The sequence below is a fragment of the Rhipicephalus sanguineus genome, chromosome 1 (genome assembly GCF_013339695.2).
Source record: "Rhipicephalus sanguineus isolate Rsan-2018 chromosome 1, BIME_Rsan_1.4, whole genome shotgun sequence".
NCBI lineage: Eukaryota > Metazoa > Arthropoda > Arachnida > Ixodida > Ixodidae > Rhipicephalus > Rhipicephalus sanguineus.
In genome coordinates, this window is record NC_051176.1 from 267,962,059 (window position 1) to 267,982,113 (window position 20,055).

Below are 20,055 nucleotides of genomic sequence, written 5' to 3' on the forward strand. Positions count from 1 at the left end.
GAGTTCATTCACTAGTCATTCTGGGGAGACATAATGAGTGCAGCGATGTTGCGCATGTACTCAACTGTATTGCTGAATTAATTGACATCATGGCTTACAAATTATGTCACAATAAAGCACCTGAGATGCCAGGGCATGGATAACGCAGTTGTATAAAACTTTTTCACTGCTTGTCTTGTGTCATGCTTGATATACAGTAGTGTTTTAGTGGTTGTGTAGTGCTAAAGCAAATTACTTGCATTTTCATTTTTTCTATAGTGATACTCTTCGCCTAGAGGGAGAGACTTATTTGTTTTGTTTTTGGCATAACATGGCTTCTGTGCAAATAAAACCTGATTTATCACTCAAAGTAATTAAATAAAAACAGTGCTGGCATTAAATCAATGAGACTGTTAAATTTATTTTTTAAGCATCATGTGAGAGAAATAAACCTTCATGTGTTTTATTGCTAAGCTCAAGGGCTCGGGTTGAATTCTAGGCCACGGTGGTTGTATTACAGTGGAGGCAAAATACAAAGAACGCCCTTTAATGGCGACATTAAAGAACCCCAGATGGTTGAAATTAACCTGGTGTCCCCCCACTACGGCATGCCTCAATCAAATTGTGGTTTTGGCACATCAAACCCCAGCAATTATTATTATTATTATTATTATTATTATTATTATTAATGAATTAACTTATGGAGAGGAAAAGGAGGCTGGTTTTCTAGCGAATTAAGCAAATGTTGTATAACTGTTGTTTTGTGAATTTGTCAGATGAACTAGTCATGCATTTTGTGTGAGTTATGTGTTTTGTATGATTGTCGATCCAAGAGCAGTAGTTTCTAGGTTTTTCCACGTGCAAAAAATAAGTGTACGCATGTTTTCCTTATGAAATCTCTCATGTGATTCTGTTGGCCTAGTGAATATGAGAAAAGAGTAAGATAATATTTGTTCACTATGTGTACTCAGTCTCATAGTACTGGGGGAAAAAAAAAGAAAAGGAGGGAGGTGAGGGCAAGATTTAGCAAAAAAAGCTTTTTTTGTGTGGAATATTTGTAGCAGCTTTGCTTGGATTTAAGATGATGTAAGGCCATTGCTATATGGTTGTTTATACTGTCTGCTTTGTTAGGGCTTATTGTTGATGGCTACAGTAGAACTCTATCTTTTCAAACGTAAGTATGCTCTGGTTGTCATGATGAGGGATCTCGAAAGAAAAAAAACAAGTAGCAAATGTAAATGCCTTCGTTGTTTCTGAATGTGGGCTCTATGTAAATTTTGGCTGAATGTCATAACAGTTCTTCTTAAATAAGTACAGTAGCTTATGTGGTGGTGTGAAGTAATAGTATTGGGAATAAGTGTGGTAACGGCTAGAACATATTGACCTAACTTTTTTGCATGGATTTGAGATGACTCTAAACGGTTTATTTTTTGAGTTGCTAATAAGAAGCTTTGTTTATTGTTCCAACTTTGTAATGTTGTGTTAATTACTTTAAACCTAGACAAATGCCACCGGTTTGGTTGTGATGAAGCTGAAGTTTAAGGAGCATTGAATAATGTATGTGTGAGCTTTACATGCCTCCAGTTTTTGCTGCCTTTTATCTAATGCTTTCAAGTCTTCTCAAATGCTTTTTTTGTGTGATGTTGCAGCGAATGGACCGTAATGGTCGTGTTTGGTTCCATTAGCTATCAATGAAGTAGTGGTTCAGATAATTTATTACTGTGAAGCATTCCAGTTCAAGTATTACAATGTAACCGTAAGCTCTGCCTCTGTGAGAACAGTGCACTACAGTAGTTATGGCGTCGTCGCTGCCAAGTGTGAGGTTCCTGGCCCGACAACCAAATTCCAGTGTGGGAGAATGGAACTATGTTCATGTACTTGGGTTTACACCTGACCCGAAGGTCGCGGGTTCGATCCCGGCCGCGGCGGTCGCATTTCGATGGAGGCGAAATGGTAGAGGCCCGTGTACTTAGATTTAGGTGCACGTTAAAGAACACCAGATGGTCGAAATTTCCGGAGCCCTCCACTACGGCGTCTCTCATAATCATAGCGTGGTTTTGGGACGTTAAACCCCAGATATTATTAATTATTATTATTGGGTTTACACCAGATGGTAAAAGTGACAAAAACTAATCTGGAGACCTGCTTTCCATGGCATCTCTCATAGCCTAAGTGTTATTATTGAAGTCATGGACCAGAATTTAAATATTGTACAGCTAATGATGTAAATCAAAGAGCTTCAAATATGTTTAAGAACTATGATTTCATTACACTCAAAAGCAGTCACATATTAACATTTCCGCATGGCTTACAATCACAGCTCCTATTGCCATGGTTTTGCATGAGAAATTAACAAATCAAGTTGTAAAGACAGCATTTGCAGGACTGTGTAGGCCAGTGAACTTACTGTGCTAAAGTGCACTTGTTCCTGAGTGAGAGCTCAATGTCTTGTCATTTCATAGTCTTGGATCTCTGTTGTTTATTTTTTTACTTTAAAATTCAGAATTAGGGTCCTAAGGGACTGCTTCAGTGCCTGCTTGTAAACGGTTTTCAGGTTAATGAGTTTGTAATGCAACATAGCCACAAATATATTTGCACTTTGAAATTTTCGAAGTAATGTATGTGCTTTTGTTTAAGGTACTTGAGTGAGAAAGCATACAAGAGTATTGAATTCATATGAGGGTGACAATGTGTACATGCACTGTATTGGGTTGAAGTTTAAAGGTTTCGAAGGCTTTAGCTCCACATGTGCTTGATAAGTGGCAGATATAAAGAGTATAGTCCTGCTAGATTGTGTTCAGGTTTATTGGTTGGTGCATGGTTTCCTAGAAGAAAAAGAAAAACAGTTCACAGATGAGACACTGAGATCACGAACCAGGTACAAAGAAAGTGTTGAGTTTGGTTCTTGCTCGCTGGCTTCACTTTGCCTTTCTTAAAGGGCCCTGCAACACTTTTCCAAGTAATCATTGAATGGATTCATTAAAAGAGTTTATTGCCTCATGAATCGACTGCTGCAAAAATTTTTAGAATCTGTCAAGTACAAGCGGAGTTACAGGGATTTATCGCACGCTTCAAGCGCCTTCCCTCTCCTTTGGTACCAGCGAGCACGCTGAAAGACACGGAGGGCAGGGGATTACAAGGGGGCAAGAAGATGCATCCCTTCGTCAGTGTGCGGCATGACCTTGAGCAATTGCGAGCGTGCACAGGGGCACGTGGCGGCATCCTGTGGTGACTGTGGTAACTATGCAGCACATGATGCTCAAATGAGCCAATGGCCGTGGACTTTGGGTTTATGGCGCGGTCGTTTGGGTTTATGGCATCATTTGTTGAGAGAAGAGAGAACGATTTTTAGCTGACTGAGAATTAGTTGGAAATTCCAGGCTGCGTGCTGCGCTATAATGTTTGGCTCGCGAGTTCTCGGGAGCCCAGACTACCAATCGGCAGCGTTTTCTGACTGTGCTGAAAAAACGTTGCAGATTAATTCTACCCCCTTATTCTTCAGCTCCCTCATATCTCAGTGCATAAGTGCAGTTGCTGTGGCTAAAGTCGAACCTGAAAGCATTTACTTAACAGCACAGTACCACAACTACTGAGCCATTGTTCGTGGTGCTTTAGTGCTGAAGAATGTTAAAGGCAGAGCAGTTTCTTAAAGGGGTCCTGCAACATTTTTTCAGCACGGTCAGAAAACGCTGCCGATCGGTAGTAGAGGCTCCTGAGAATACGCGAGCCAAACATTATAGTGCAGCATGCAGCCTGGAATTAACAATTAATTCTCAAAGTCAGCTAGAAATCGTTTCCCTCTTCTCTCTACAAATGATGCCATAAACCCAAATGGCCACGCTGTAAACTGAAAGTCCACAGACATTTTCTGATGTGAGCATTGTAAGCTGTATAGTTACCGTGGCTGCCACAGGATGCCGCCACGTGCCCGCGCTCGCGATCCCACTGAAAGTAAGCTGCGCTTTCGAAGAAAAACAAAAAAGAAAGTACTCAAGGTCATGACGCACGCTGATGAACGGATGCACCTTCTTGCCCCTTCGTCATCCGCCCTCTATGTAGCTTGAAGCATGCAACAAGTCCCTGTAACTCTGCTCGTACTTGACGTATTCTAAAAAATTTTATGGCAGTCAGTTCATAATACAATAAGCTCTTTTAATGAAGCCATTTGATGATTACTTGGAAAAGTGTTGCAGGACCCCTTTAAATTTAAGTATATGGGTGTTGTTGCATTTTGTCCGCATCTAAATGTAGCTGGTGTGGCCAAGAATAGAACCCACACACTCATGCTTAACACAAGCCATTAAACCATCATTATGGGTCAAATGGAGAGTGATAAAGTGAATTGACTATGCCTGTAGAATGTGTGAGAGTGATCACAAGTTGAGACATTTGCAATGCTTGTGCCAGACCGGTGCAGCTCTTTTGTGGTTCTCTCCTGACAGAGGCCAGTGAGGGTTCTACATGTGCGGCTAACAAGAAAAATGGAACTGGTGACCAGAAAGGATCTGGTGACAGTCACAGCAAAACATCAAGAAATGGCAACAAAGGGTGAGCATATATATAACACTTGTCATTGGAAATGTTTGTAGATAGACCAGTTTCTCTCTTTGTTCCACTGCCAGCCATGTTTTCACCTGCAAGCTTAGACATCCATGCTCTTTGTCAATGAAATCTTTCTTTTTACCGGTTACAGGATGTAAAAATGAGAAATAGTATTAGGTACTGTAATCTAGCTGTTTAAAATCATTACTGAATGGCACTACAGTAAGGTGCTTACCATATTCCCTATTTATTGGATTTCTACAACTGGCTTGTTTTAATGAGACCAAGTGTTGAAATGATGCATAAGTTCTTACTATTTTATTTAATTGCGCTCTTTCCAAGCTAGCCGTGATTACATACACAGAAATCTGCAAAATGTCACAAGTAAAACTGTATGTCAATCTTGGTTAGTTTTATTATTGTGATTGCTGGTTTTTCATTTTTCTTTTGTGTGTGTGTGTGCATGTATCTATGTTTGTGTTGTGCAATGTCAACTAGGCAGAAATGACCATTTTCAGAAGTTTTCCCGCTATGACACCAACTGCTTGCTTTGCAAGAACATATTGCTAAATGCACAGCAACATAAATGTCACTTATGGGGATGGGCTGGGAGAGCTGGGGTGGGTGGCTTGCAGTTATTGGCACCACACAAACACATTGACATTGCTTTTGCATAAAATGCAAAATGCTAAATTTTTCTCTTCATTTTCTTCACTAGTAACCAACTTTTTTTCAAGTATATGAAAATATTTTTAATGAAAGCTTCACCATCCTACACTTATTCAATGTTGTTGTTCCAACTGGTGTCTTCACTGCTGCTGCGGTGGGACGCATTCACAGATTATTTCTTTTGAGCGCAGTCATTGGATTGACCAACGACACATTTGACCCCTCTGCCAAAATTTTATGGGTGTTTGGTGATCAGCAGTATATACTGTATATAGGCCAGACGGGTCGTTGTATTAATGACCGGGCGGGGGGGGTACATTCACGGGCTGTTCAGAGCGGAGGTACTAATTTGGCTGCTGAGCATTGTGCAAGTTGCAGGGCCTGTGAGCTGAAACTGAACAAGATAAAAATTCTGGGTAGAGGTAGGGATAGGATGGCGCGAGAACTATTCTAAGCATGTCCTACCAGGAAGAGAGGAGATATGTGTTTTAGCGATACGTCTGTGAAAGTTTGGAGGGCAGAGACTGAGTATTTTGAACTTTATTTCTGAAGTGATTTCATGTTACGTGACCATGCGTTTGATTTACTGCGCTTATATTTGCTGGTGAAGCGTCAAAAAAATGTAGATGAAAGTTAACGCCCGTTCCGTGTCTCTCGTTCTTATGAATGTCTTGCGCTCTAACGTTCCCAAAAGCTATATACTATCTCGCCGACTTGCAAGTTTTGTTTAACATACTCTTTTCCCCTCCATTCAGACATGCACTCACTACAAGCAGTCCATGTATGCATGATAGCGCCACCCATCCCCACCCCGCCTGAACAAGGAGAGGCATTGCATTATGAGCTCATAGTACATTTGCAAAATTCTACTTATTGCCCGCAAATGTATGCGTAGCTTTTTTTTTTTCCATGCTTCAGGACCAAGTGTGTTTTCTCACAGACATGTTTCATCATCGGTACTCGCATACGTCACTAGCGTAGAACGCCAGTAATCGCCCGCGAAGTGAATAAATCCCTCATTATTTATCTGCCGCCATTTGGAAGGTAGTTTTCTTGTGGTTTCATACTATGTCCGACTTCGCCCCCTCCCCCTTCACTCTCTGTTTTTTTTTTTTTTTTTCTTTGGTCGCCGAAAACGAAACTAATGCGTCGTGACGCACTGTGAATAAGTTAACTGTTTTTTTGTTTTGCGTGGATTTCTAAATAAAATTTCTCATTGTGCGGCAAATGTGGCGGATCATAATGTGATATAACGTTTCTAAAGTTTGTCATCGTACGAGTTAATTTCAGCGCCGTTTATCTAAGCTGTTGGCAACAATGCTCAACGGGGGCAGTATGGCGAGTTTTGTGTAGTGTGGTGGTAGTAGAGATGTCCGAGATTTGTTTACGTCGCCGAAATCACACTCTACCTCGCTGCAAACACGTGGTTGTAGGTCCTGTGTGACATTTCGGCACTTTAGCGCGTTTCTTTAATTTGTATTAATATTCATGACTATGTTTTGGCACTAAGTCGTCACGTCGTCCGATTCGCGGCAGCCTCACCGCTCGTGTTCGCTGTTATGAGCAGTCATGTCCGAAAGGTAAAGTTTGTGCAATTATTTTCCCGCGGTTTCAGTTTACTAAAATTTGCTGCCTTGGACGAGGCCCTATTTCTGTGTTGTGTACCGTATTTACGTTAGAATTCATTTGTGTACTGGTGCTGTGGCGCAAAAAGTTTGCATACCGGTGTTCTCTTTATTTTTTTTTTCTCTTGTCATCGCATTTTCGTTACGTTGAGCCGAAATCCTTGCACTCTATTTCTAGCTTTAGAAAATTATTCTGCAAGGTGTTGTCGAGACTGCACACCGCTTATGCTCTGTAGCTATGTAGTGTCATTGTTAAAATTACGATATCTCATGCGCACCGTGAAAATTTGCAGCATGCTATCTGCAGCTGTAGTTAAGATTGCGCTTGCATGAAGGTAACCAGTGAAAGCTGCGTCGGGTTACTTGTATAATTGGGAACACATTTGTTCACGATGTCTTGTTAGCTTCAGTAATACGTTCTGGCGGGCTAGTTGGTTCATTGCGCTCGTGGTACTGAGCGGGTTTTTTTTATGTTAATACTAAGCATGTGAGGAGAAGGAGCGGCCAAGTATTCCTGACATCGTGAAGTTGTTGATATTCGTGTGTTTTGAACAAGTTCATGTGACAGCTGAGTGTATAATTCCTGTATATTTCACAAACACAGTTGTCTAAGGAAACAGCAAAGCAAACTAAGAAGAACTTGTAGCTTAAGTTCAGTACAGCTGGAAAGCAGTTTTCCTTTAAAAAAAAAAAAACTTAACTACTGAGGGTTCGCTCACAGTATAGGCATTTGTTAAATATGCAAAATGTTCAGAGTGAGAACTTAAAAAACTAGAAGTCGGTGGAGTGTATGTGTTATGCAGTCACAACAGCATGAGAAATCACTAAGTTTACAGTTACGAAGGCGACAGGGCTAGTCCGTGCATTTTCAAAGACCACAGCAAACGCAAAATAGAAAAATGCAGACAAGAAACATGCTGAACAGAAGTTTAGCTTATGCTTTTCATATTTGTAATTGTCCTAAAACCAGTATTCAGAATATTTGAGGTAAGTTTGATCTGCCCGGTTGCTTTGCACAGTAATCAAGGAGCCAAATAATGTCACATAGGTGGGATGTGTAGTAGTCGGGAAGTTGGCAACATTTTTTTTTTGAAATGGTGGGGATACTGAGAGTATAGATGACAATGTCATTGTAGGTTCTGCATCAGCTAATGGTCATTAGGAAAATTTCAGAATGGGCTACTTAACATTTCTGGAACCACTTCAGTTTGAAATCTCAGCTCTGTTGCGCGGCTCTGCCGCAAGCGGAGGCGGCGAGTGGCGCTGTAGTCTCGTCAGGCTTTGGCGAGGTGCGCCGTTGAGGCTGCTGCTACCGTGTCGGCGCGCCAGATCATATGTGTTGCTGTGTTGTACTGACGAAAAGATAGTTAGGATTTTGCAGTACTCAGCAGAAGAGATTGAATGTGTTGCGCATCCGCAATGCTGACATGTTTTGTGTCGGGCGGCACAGCAGCAATAGGATGAACAAATGTCCGAGACACCCTTGGGCTCCGCATGATCAGGTGGGATAGAAGGCTGCCAGACAAATTGCAAGTGAAGGAGCGAGTATACTGTAGAAGTGCTGCTTGCTGGGCCAGTTGCTTCATTCTGAACTTGCGAAAATCGGCAAAAACAGGTGCGAACATTAGGTTAGGGCAAATTTGATGTTTTATCCTTTCCTCTTTTTCTTTTTTTTTTTCTTTTTTTTTTGTACTTATATGTTGAAGCATGGTGCATTAGATGCCAGATGCTAGTCTGGCGTGGTGTTGCGCTTTGTATGGTCCTGCATGTGCATATATACATAGAAAATGTAAACATCTGGGGGTGTGGGGGAGTGTTGAAACACGGAACACACCCCCCTGGCTACCGCACTGATTTACAGTCAAGGTACATGTGAGTAATAATTGCAGGAAAAGTTTGTTTGTTGGTTTCTATGGGGTTTAAACGCCTCATAAGCGACTCAAGCTATGAGAGATGTCATAGTGAAGGGCTCCGGACAATTTAATTTGACATTGTGGAGTCGTTTAATGGGCACTGGCGTAGCAAAGTACACACGCATGCACCTAGCATTTCACCTCCATCGAAATGCTAACTCTTCGGCCGGGGCCAAACCAGCGCCTTTCGTTTCAGCAGCCAAACATTTTAAAGGGGTCAAAGCACCCCTTGGGCTTGTTGAAAAAACACATCCTGCGGAAAGCTGACACGGCTATGAACTGCTCAGCCAAATATTGCAGTCGTGTGCGCCGCGTAAATGCTGCAAGCAGAGCGCGAAGTTGCTGTTTTCTCAGGCGCACTCTTTTCAAACAGAGGCCGGTTCTCACTTTCGTCAGTGGGCGGAGCGCCTGCCGGTTGATGTCGTGCATCTGCTTCTCCGCGTCACAAAAGATGTAGCATCCTCATTGGCTCATAGCCGACATAAATTGAGAGCGGCATTCAGATCAGATGCCCTTCTTGCCACGGGGTGCCGCCACTTGTCGGTGCTGCACTCCTCAGTCTGCTAACTTTACACAGTAGCCACACTCGAGCGCGCGAATCACTGTGGGAGAGCGATCGCATTTCACGACGCGTGCTGACGTAACTTTTTTCCCCCGTGCCATCCCTCCCTGTGTAGCTTCCAGTGCACTCGTTGGGACGAGAAAAGAGAAAAAGCGCTGAGAGCATGCGCCAAACCCCCGTAACTCTGCTCGTTCTTGACGGATTCAAGAAATTTTTGCAGCAATCGATTCGGGAGGCAGTACTCTGATACTGAGGTCATTCGATCATTACTTGGAAAAGCGGTTCATGACCCCTTTAACCACTGTCACTGTGGCGGCTTCATTAAAGGGAAAGGTGAAAAACTGTAGGCCATAACGAACGTGCGTTGCGATGCGTAAGGAAATACTATCAAAAGGGGAAACAAAATTTTTAAAAGGTGTTTCAAAACAGTAAAAATACAGTTAAGCTGGAACATAACAGTGCAATTTTAATGTTTCGTGCTCTTGAATATTTAAGGCGGCAGAGAACAAAATTGTAAAAGTGCGAAAACGGTAAATGGCTAAAATTTAAAAAGGAATGAAAGAAGGGAATTTTGAGGGCTAGTTTCTTTGTTTGATACAACCTTAACCTTTGCTGGTTTTCATTAAGTTTGCATAAAATTTAAAAAGCAATTTTTCATTTTTATGAAGGATTAAATTACGTGCAACATTCAGCACTTAAGGGGAGACTCGGGTCTTAAAAAATGGTTTTTTAAAAGTTGGGTGAATGGCATGAAATTTAATACACTTATTCAGCTTTTCCTGCAGATTCAAAATCTCTAAGTAGATTTTTAATAGCTGCATTAGAACAAAAGGTATGCAATTTCTAACACATATTTAAGCATATTTCTTACGGGGATTTTTGGCAACTTTGCTTTGTCAAACACAAAAACAAAGTATGTGGCCAGATTGCCAGGAAGCTGGTCTAGCCGGTGATGCTATTTATTTTCTTATAATGTTGTTCATCAAATTATAATTCTCGATTATCAGAAATAGTATACAGCAAAAAAAATTTCACTCACATTTACGTCTATTTATTTTGCATTCAAAGTTTGTTGAAAACAATCGGATTAGCATCACCGGCTAAACCAGCTCTCTGGCAGCCTTGCCACATACTTTGTTTCTGTGTTTGACAAAGCAAAGTTGCCAAAAATTCCCGTAAGAAATATGCTTTTAGAGATTGCATATATTTTGTTCTAATGCAGCTATTAAAGATCTACTTAGAGATTTTGAATCTGCAGAAAAAGCTGAATAAGTGTATTAAATTTCATGCCATTCACCCAACTTTCAAAAAACCATTTTTTAAGACCCACGTATCCCCTTAAGTGTGAATAATGTTGTGTGAGCTGAGGGCAGAATTGTGCATTTTAACCCTTTGAGGGTTGAAATTTTTTGGGAAATGTACTCCAAAAATGTGTAATTTTTTTATTGCTGAATTAAATTCCTCAGATGACTCAATTTAAGAAAAAAATGTCAAATTTCTTTATGGGACCGTAAAGTGACAAAAAAAAAGTTTTTGTTGTTACACATGGTTTATTCGTGAGTAACATCAAGCAAAATCCCTAAAAAACTTTTATACAATTTTTTATAAATAAAAAATTATGCGTTGTATTAAAAATAGCTCACAGGCATACAAAAATATACTTGGGGAATAGTCCACATTGGAAGAATCTCCGCTCGACTCACTAGCAGCAGCGCAACCGGCACGCACTTCCATAGCGTAAGCGAACTGCGTGAGTGAGCGCTTGGAAGAAAACTGTATGGGTTGTGCACCTGTCCAAAAAACAAAACAAGTGAAAAAGCTATAATAATCCTTCGTCTTATCGCCAATGAGACGGAGTTAATTTTTCCGAGTCTCCAAAACAGGAAATGCAACCATGGCGGCATCATTTGTGTAATTTAGCGCCGCACGGAAACAGATGTAATCACTCCCAGGGGAGCAGTAAACAAGAGAGTAACAAGCAGTCACCCTTTGAGAGATTAGAAACCAGGCAGCCATCAGCTTCGGGCGTGAGAAGCGATAACCACCCGGAGGGTGAAACCGAAACCAGCCGCACCACTCAGATGCGTAAGGGAAAGCCAGCGCGCCACCTTGGGAAAAAAAAAAAGCAACGGAGAGACATCGGCGCATGAAAAAAATTCCACGTATTCCCAAAGTGTGGCAGCACATGGCAAGCAAGAGAAATGATCCAAAAAGGCGCACGTGCTCGGGTGAGTGAGCAGAAGCCAGTGCGCTGCTTTGGAAATAAAAAAAAAAATGGAAAGACATTGGCGCATTTAAAAAAAATGTCACGCATTTCCGAGATGTGGCAGCACATGCCAAGCAAGAGAAATGATTAAAAAAGTCACAGTTTCGCCGCAAGGGCGAAGCAATGAATGCGATAGCAAGAATTTAATGCTATACGAAGTGAGGCTCGCCAATGGATACTCTCAGTTTGAACAGCGTTCCTGTTGCAAAGGCGGCCGAAGCAGCGAAGGAAACTAGCGTGCTTCAACTGTCGAGCTGTGACACTTGATAGTTCGCGCTCATCTTCTGTTTGTTCGTTTAGCGGCGTCCCTTCAGCTCGAGTGACTTTCGTACGCTCGGTAACATGAGCGCGGACATCACGGTGAAAGCGTGAAACATTCCTCTTTCCCTCACCGCGAGAAAACCGCGCGAGCAGACAACGGAAGGGCAATGTTCTCGCTGCGCAAATATAAGAAGCGAGCGAGCTCGACGACGACTTTTAAATGCGCCCATCGCGCTGCTAGCGCCACCTCGCTGGTAATGAAGAAAGCTTATTATCGCCTGCCGTCTGTGAGTCCGTCCAGCGGTAAATGGTATGTATATAACGCTCGCCGTTAGCTACGTGGAGGATCTGCGTTTCGTGGCGTAGTGGATAGCGCCACTCGCTGCGGAACAAGAGGTCCCTGGTTCGATTCCGCGCTTCGGAAGCATTTTTCTGAATTATTTTTCTTTGGGGCTTTTATATATATATACATACTTATACATATACGGTGCATGACGGCGACGGCAAAATCCAGCCGAGACTGTCCATATAATTGCTATCGCAATAAAATGCCACACATTTTAAACATACAGGCATGTCGTACATGTACGGCGAAAACCCTTTGGTGCTTATTAGGTGATGCCATACATGTACGGCGTAAACCCTCAAAGGGTTAAGGCCATTTTCCGTCTCGGCAAGTCGTGGTCGATCTAAACTTAGTTCATTGAGCGCAACTGGCTCCTTTCCACAATTTGCACTATTAGGCAGTTTTAGCTGATCATAGCTTACGCACTGCACAAATATGGCAGCACAAACCAGTGCAGATAACTGCATGGATTATGCTTTTTTGACAAGCGCGTCTTGTGGAGACATGGTCAGCTTGGCTGCAAGAGGTGCGTTCTTCGTTCTGCTGCTCGCACGATCATTCTGCGCACGCGCGCTATAGTTCCTTCTATGTGTTTGTGCATAAATCACTAGCGTGCGCAGGTTTGACCAGAGCGGATCGTAAACACTCAGCTAAAAGTGTCTAATGGCTCAGTCACAACCGAAAATTTTGATCCAGATCACGCTGTATCGTGATCAAACTTCAAGTGACACACCAACAACTTTCCGTATCATGTGCTTCCGAGACTGAAATTCTACAAGTGCGTCCTGCAATTACGGTGTCTAGTACATTGTTTTATAATGGTGCTGTTCCTTGGTCACTTCACATAAGCAGCAATAGGAATTGTAATGTAACCAGTAATCGGGTAAGGCGAAGCCTGTCAGAGGAGCCCACTGCACGAAGGGAAAACAACAAATGGTATTAGTCCCTCACGAGCCTCCAACGAAATTAGGAAATGACGTGTTTGTTTTCAATTACCTAGAGAACCTTTGCAGCCTTTTAGCCAGTGCGCAACTGCAGTTTACGGTACTTAGCCAGTGAGCAATGTGAGCAATTTTTTGGATTCGACATTTTCAAGCTCCTTGTCTGTTCAAGAATATTTAGCAAAAAAACCTCTGTTGTTATCTTGAGCCATTCGAAAGTTATGACCATTTTTCCAACCCTTCTTAGACGCATTTGAAACCGAAACTGAAGGTTTCCGATTTCACAACACCTTCCACGTTGTCATAAATGTTCTTCCTTATACATATTACGTAATGCTAAGTTGTCTGAGTACATTCTAAAACTTGTGGGGCATGGTGTTTTTGATTTATTTGAAAATTACCACTACACGGCTGCGGCAGCCTGTTGTTTAAGTTGCGCGCGTTTTCACTCGATTGTCTCTGCTTTTTTGTACACCACTTCGAGCTCTTGGACTTAGTTCTGGCCTTTCAAGGAGAAAGTTATAGTACTCCATGGAATGTGGTAAAGTATAGGACGAAAAAGAAGCATCAATGCAAGTTACGGAATCAATATACCAAGTGTGGACCCGCTGTGGCGCACGTAGATGAGAGTCAGCTGGAGACGCAAAACGAGCTAGAAAGAAATATATGTGCTTCAGCTCGCTCAAAAGGAGAATGCGCCACTTCAGAGGAGGTCCCAAGCTATGATCCTGGAGAATTTCAGACATAATGAATGTTTCTTTATTATATGGACACTCGATTCAAATTTAAAGCCATTTTTCTCAAAACGTGATTTTTTGCATCCTACATATACGCAAACAGTGATAACTTTCCTTCTGATAAACATTTTTCCCTACAATTTTGTGTACTATTTGTTTATCGGTTGAGCTGTGCATTCAAGCAGAATTTAAAAAACGAGCGGTAACTTTTTGTACAAATTGTGTGCAAAACAAACCTGTCAAATATAACCTTTTGGCTGTTGCTAGGGTTACGTCCAGACGTAACTGTAGTCACCGCTATCGTTACGTCCAGACTAAAGTCCCTAGATTTTTCCCTGTTGAAGAGCAGGGAAAATCTAGGGACTCTAGTCATGTGGCTTTCCACAAACGTGAGTACATTATTTTCCTGTTGCTCAGTGAAGGCCCTCTGCGCCCTTCGGGCGCGGCAACCTAATCGTGGCTTCGCCCTCGCTTCGCGAGTGCGGCCATTTCGCTAACGCTCAATGGCCGGTTGGCAGGGTCACGGTCACGCGCTACTGGCCGCTGTCGCGGCCACGCGCTGTTTAGCCCGCGCAGCCTGCCCCGTCGGGGCAGGCGGAGGCGTACGTAACCCAAGAGCCGCGTCGCGCTTCTCTGGCAACAGACTTCAGCAACACCCGAGACAAAAAAAAAAAAAAAAAAAAAAAGCACCAGCAGCGAGGTTCGAATCAACGTCCTCGCAGTTCCGAGCACGACACACTAGCCGCTGCGCCACTGAGGCCAACCGGTTCGGTAGGTCTAACGGGCTGTATTTGTATTGCCACGCTGGACATAACTTTTAAGACTCGTTATTCTTACGTCCAGACGTAACTGCAACGGCTCGTACCGTTACGTCTAGACGTAATGCTAGACACTCCCTAAACTTTTTCAGTTTTTTTTATGATAACGCGCCTTAGAATAGAGATGGGGTGATCGTGGAGGTTAGATGCACAGGATAGTGTCCTCACTACGTACCTGCCAAGTCGCGTTTCAATCGAATCAACCATTCTGTAGTTATGACTGTTGGCGCAAGATGCATATTTTGGCACATTTTGATTTTTATAAATTTTGTTTTTTACAATTTTAGCAGTTTCTTCATTCTAAAGCTTAAATTAACCTAATCCCTACAAGCCAAAACTGCAATTATAACTTTTGGACTGCAACTGTAAAATTTTTTCTCGAAGGTGGTGACCTACCTTAAAGGAGTACTGACATGAGTTTTAAAATTTTTCGGGTTATTGCTTTAAATGAAAGCACGGGTGTCGAGAACCCTAAAAAGAGTGTCGTGGTGCCTGGGGATGCATTGCATATATTTTTAATACCTCTTCTTTCAACCAGCAGTTTCGGTTTCGGTTTCGAGAGGGCGGCTTCATAGTGACGTGTCAAGTCTGCCCGTGACGTCACGGGCAGACTGCAACCCACGAAATATGCACCTGCTGTCCTTTGCTGTCAGTCGAACGTGGTTCATGATGTGTGAACTGTCATCCAGTGCCTCCGACAGCGATTTCTGTGATTTAGGCTGCATGCAGAACCCAGATTTCGCAAACCAAGTGAGTTGACTTGAAACGTCATAGGACACTCCATGCGGTGAAGCTGCCTTGCAGATGCTGGGAGATGAAAACTTTAAAATCAAACTTAAATATTTATACGTGTTTCCTGGATGCGGTGTGGGGAGAGCGTTAACACTACATGCCAAGGAAACCAAAAACGTCCGTTTTGCTGCACTTCAAAATCGTGTCAGTACTCCTTTAAGGGCAGCAGCACTGGCCGTGATCACGGTGCCTACAGTGATTCATATAACAGAGAACGCGAGCAGACCCGGTCTTAAATATTGTGTCTGGCAATCGGGCTCTTTGATACCTGTGTCACATGGGCACTTTTAAATGGCCATCCAGTCGAAGGCCATTGAAACGGCACAACTATGTCGACTCAATGGAGTTGTCGCGCTGCTACACGGCAGTTCTTAACAGCCGTTGAGTGCTTCAGGCGTCTCTCGCAAAAACTGCGTGGCGCTACGGATCTTTATTTTCGTATTCATGTCACTGAAAGTTAAATAATACAAATCCGCGTAAAATCACAATTATGCCTGTTGTTTTTGTTTAAACATTTTAATAAATTGTTTATTTGTAGTTAGCTATACATATTTAATTTTTATGTTGTTGAGCAGCGAAACTGTGGTGAGTGATACAAGGCAAGACGGCACGATAAAGACGAGCACGTTGCTGATGTCGAGAGTATGTGCAGTTTGCACATTTCAAGTGGCACGAATACTTTAATAAATAATCGAAAGCGCTCACATATACTGCTTTAAAGCAAACTGGTTAACGTTTTCTTTTTGTAATCGTGAGTACGAGCACGCTGTGAACGAGAGAGCACGTTCGCGCTGTTTCCGCTTCCGTCGCTCAATGGCCATCGAAGCTTCAATGGAGTTGTGGGGTGCTCCGTTGACTCGATAGACTATTGACTCGATGGCCTTCGAAACCGCCCGTGTGGCAGCTCATGCTTGACCATTGAGTCAATAGACTATCGGTTGGAAGGCCTTCCAAAAACCCGTGTGACATGGCTATTACAACTTACCTAAACGGAAAAATCAATCGTTTTTGTAACTATGTTGGTAAGCAGTTCAATATTATAGCCAACAATCACAGCTGTGCGCCGCCTTCGCTCGCTCTTTGGCGCCTGCATGACCTGGTTGTCTGCTGTGTAGAGCCTGTTGCAGCGGTAGCGCCACCTGTACTGGAAGTTGGCTGCATGCCGGCAGTACGGTGGAGGCAGGCAGTTTTACAACTGAAACAAGTTCTATAAACATTGGTGCTACCTGCACCATGAACATCTGATGGGCCTACTAAGCCAGGATCTGCAGCACTCTCATGATGTAACAACAGTTTAATACGCTGAGATCATTCCGCATGAGAGCAATAGAGTGATATTGGAGAGAAAGCATGTCGGCATGAGTGCGGCGTAAAACTAAGGTCAGGACAACAACAAAAAGAAGGTGCAGATGACATGTAGTTACTGCATAATAATCATTGCAGATTGGCATACAATAGTGTGCATATGCAAACACATGCATGTAAAGAAAGTTTGTTTTTCCCATTGTAACAATCAAAAGTTTACAAGCTATAGAATGAAGAATGGGAGTTTTGAAAAAAGCCCCGCCACGGTGGTCTAGTGGTTATGGCGCTCGACTGCTAACCCGAAGGTCGCGGGATCGAATCCCGGCTGCGGCGGCTGCATTTTCAATGGAGGCGAAAATGTTTGAGGCCCGTGTACTTAGATTTAGGTGCATGGTAAAGAACCCCAGGCGGTCGAAATTTCTGGTGCCCTCCACTACGGCGCCTCTCATAATCATATCGTGGTTTTTGGACGTTAAACCCCAAGTATTATTAATTTATAACCACATCTCTTCTTAAGTATCTAGTGAGGGATCCCTAGATTCCTAAGATAATTGTCACAGATGCACGTTGGTACACATACATCTTGCATTTTATTGCTTTATTCAATAATGCTATTTTTGGATAATTTTAGCAGTGGTTTTCCTACTGTATCGTTTCGCTATGGTTCTACTTGTCTGCACCATATGACTTTGTACATATGATTACTCGTACCTACATTCTTGTTTTCTCCCAAAACTTTCAGTGTTGGCTGTCGTCATCTGCATTGATGTTGTTGCCAAATTAAAGAAAAAAAAAATTTTTCTTTCTTTTCAGTCCACCAACGAAGGAGGCTCGTCATGCCGTGTCAGATGAAAGTAGCGACTCCGAAAATGATCATGTCAGGCATACTGACCATGACCGAAGAAAAGAACGCAGACGAGATGCAGATGCAGACCACAAAAGAGTTGATCCTGAAAGACGGCGCAGTGATGCTGCTCATGATCACCAGCGGGATTCTGACCATCACAGAAGGCAGGACAGGGGCCATGACCGGAGACGTGAACATGACAGGAACAGAGACAGGGACCGGAAAGAAAGCCATGAGCAAGGTTGGAGAGGGGATCAGCACAGGAGGGATGATCACAAACTCAACCGGAGAGAAGGTCGCAGTGAGAGCCATAGAGATGAGAATAGCAGGAGAGATGATCATAAGAACGATCGAGATCGCAATCAGAGGGACGAACAAAAAGATCATCAAAGGGATGATAGAAGAGATGACCGAAGAGGTGACCCAAGAGGCGATCGGAGGAGGGATGACCGAAGAGAGGATCGAAGGGGTGATAGAAGAGATGACAAGCAACTTGGTGATTTGAGAACTGATCATAGTGGAAGGGGCGTACGGGAGGAGTCAGTGGGGCACAAGCGAGTGCGGAGAAGTTCTCCTGATGCAGAGGCTGAGCCACCACGGAAAAAGGATGTGATCACAGGGCGCACTGGTGGTGCTTACATACCACCTGCACGCCTTCGCATGATGCAGCAGCAGATTACGGACAAGTCTAGGTGAGTTTGATGCAGGGGTTAAAAATGACATTATTTGGTAGTCCTTTTTCATAAGATAGTGCAATGGGAATGTCCTGTGCATGAAGTATGCATGGTTGTTTCATTTATTATTATTGTTATTATTGCTTTTACACCTTATCATTTTGAGCATTCTTGCTCATTATTTGTTTGTGTGTTTCCCTAAGTGCCACAAGTTTGGTTTCTGAGGAAAACATTAGAAAACTTAAATTCAAGTGCTTTTTAAGGATGATATGTTTATTACTAATTAGAATTAACGCCCTAGAGACAATATGGTCACTTTATTGTGTTCATTATCACTTCGAAGACATTCTGTAATCAGCATAAGAGTTCACAAGCATTGCTTGAATTTCTGCACCATTAAAGGGCCCTGCAACACTTTTCCAGGTAATCGTCTAACGGCATCATTAAGAGAGCTTATTACCTTGCGAATCGACTGCCGCAGCAATTTTTAGAATCCGTCAAATACGAGCAGAGTTGCAGGGATTTGCTGCACACTTCAAGGGCTTTCTCTCCTTTTGTACCAGCGAGAGCACTGAAAGCTACTCAGGTAGGGGGATGACAAGGGGGCAAGAAGATGTCTCTTCGTCAGCGCGCGTGACCTTAAGTGCTTTCTTTTCATTTTTTCTTCAAACGCGTGGCTTACCTTCAGTGTGATCGCGAATGCGCACGCGGCCACGTGGTGGAATTTTGCGGTGACCGCGGTAACTCTGCAGCTCACAATGCTCAACTCAGCCAACGGCTGTAGACTTTGGGTATATGGCATCATTTGTGGAGAGAAGAGGGAGCAATTTCTGGCTGACTTTGAAAATTAATTGTAAATTCGAGGCCACATGCTGCGCTCTAATGTTTGGCTCTCATGTTCTCAGGATCCTCGACTACCGATCGGCAGCGTTTTCTGACCATGCTGAAAAAGTGTAGCAGGGCCCCTTTAAAAAATGTGCAGGCATTTTATGCCACTTCACAGTGTATAAAAACAAGATGTGAGCAACTCTGACAGATGGCCTTGCTGCACCTTACCTTCTCTTGTATAAAAAGAAAACACGTCATACATTTTTAGTTTAACGATTTATTCGCAGAAAGCTTTTATGAAGTAGTAAACCCTCTTGTGCATTCCATATATGTCCGTATATATTTGACTTTTTCATTTTTCAGTGCACAAAGTTTGTCCACTTTAGTTTGTTTCAGGGACTCTGCTGCTTCATCTTTTTAAGGAAATATTTAGGAGAGATGTATACCTTCTTGGTTGTGGATGTGTGATTTTTGTTTTTAATTCTTTGTTTTCAGTGTGGAATATCAGCGAATTGCTTGGGAAGCGCTGAAAAAGAGCATTAATGGCTTGGTAAACAAAGCAAACGTGGGGAACATAGATGTCATAATCAAAGAGCTGATGCGGGAGAACCTTGTTCGTGGAAGGTAAGTGGTTTTTGCCCTCCAGCTGTGTCTGCAAACAGTGTGTTGGCAGGAGTATCGTAGAATTATAAAGTAACCGGTGCTGGACACTTCATCTAGTGGAAAATGTTATTGAGCATGGAATGTTCCCATTCACTCAATTATTAGTAGTCCTGAAGGGGAAATCCACAACTCTAAGAAATTCATTTGGAATTCAAGGAAAAATTTATTGCTTTGTTTGATAACATTTAACGAAACACTGCCATTTCATTGGCGTAATATTTTTTAAAAGGTGCTAGATGTGACTGCGATACTGTTAAGTAAAGAAAACTTGCAGGGGTACAACACAG

The 20,055-nt window shown here is 42.7% G+C and overlaps 1 protein-coding gene across 2 annotated transcripts in view; it reads left to right on the forward strand.

The window, feature by feature from the left end:
* Positions 1-20,055, forward strand: part of LOC119378927 (pre-mRNA-splicing factor CWC22 homolog) — an 81,868-nt gene that overhangs the window by 27,541 nt on the left and 34,272 nt on the right. The window contains exons 4-6 of one of the 2 annotated variants that reach the window (XM_037648014.2): positions 4,422-4,527; positions 17,570-18,295; positions 19,601-19,729. In XM_037648014.2, the coding sequence (XP_037503942.1) occupies positions 4,422-4,527; positions 17,570-18,295; positions 19,601-19,729 (961 nt within the window). Of the gene's footprint in view, positions 1-4,421; positions 4,528-6,519; positions 6,771-17,569; positions 18,296-19,600; positions 19,730-20,055 lie in introns of those variants that run through there. The other variant, XM_049411758.1, reaches the window with a different exon arrangement.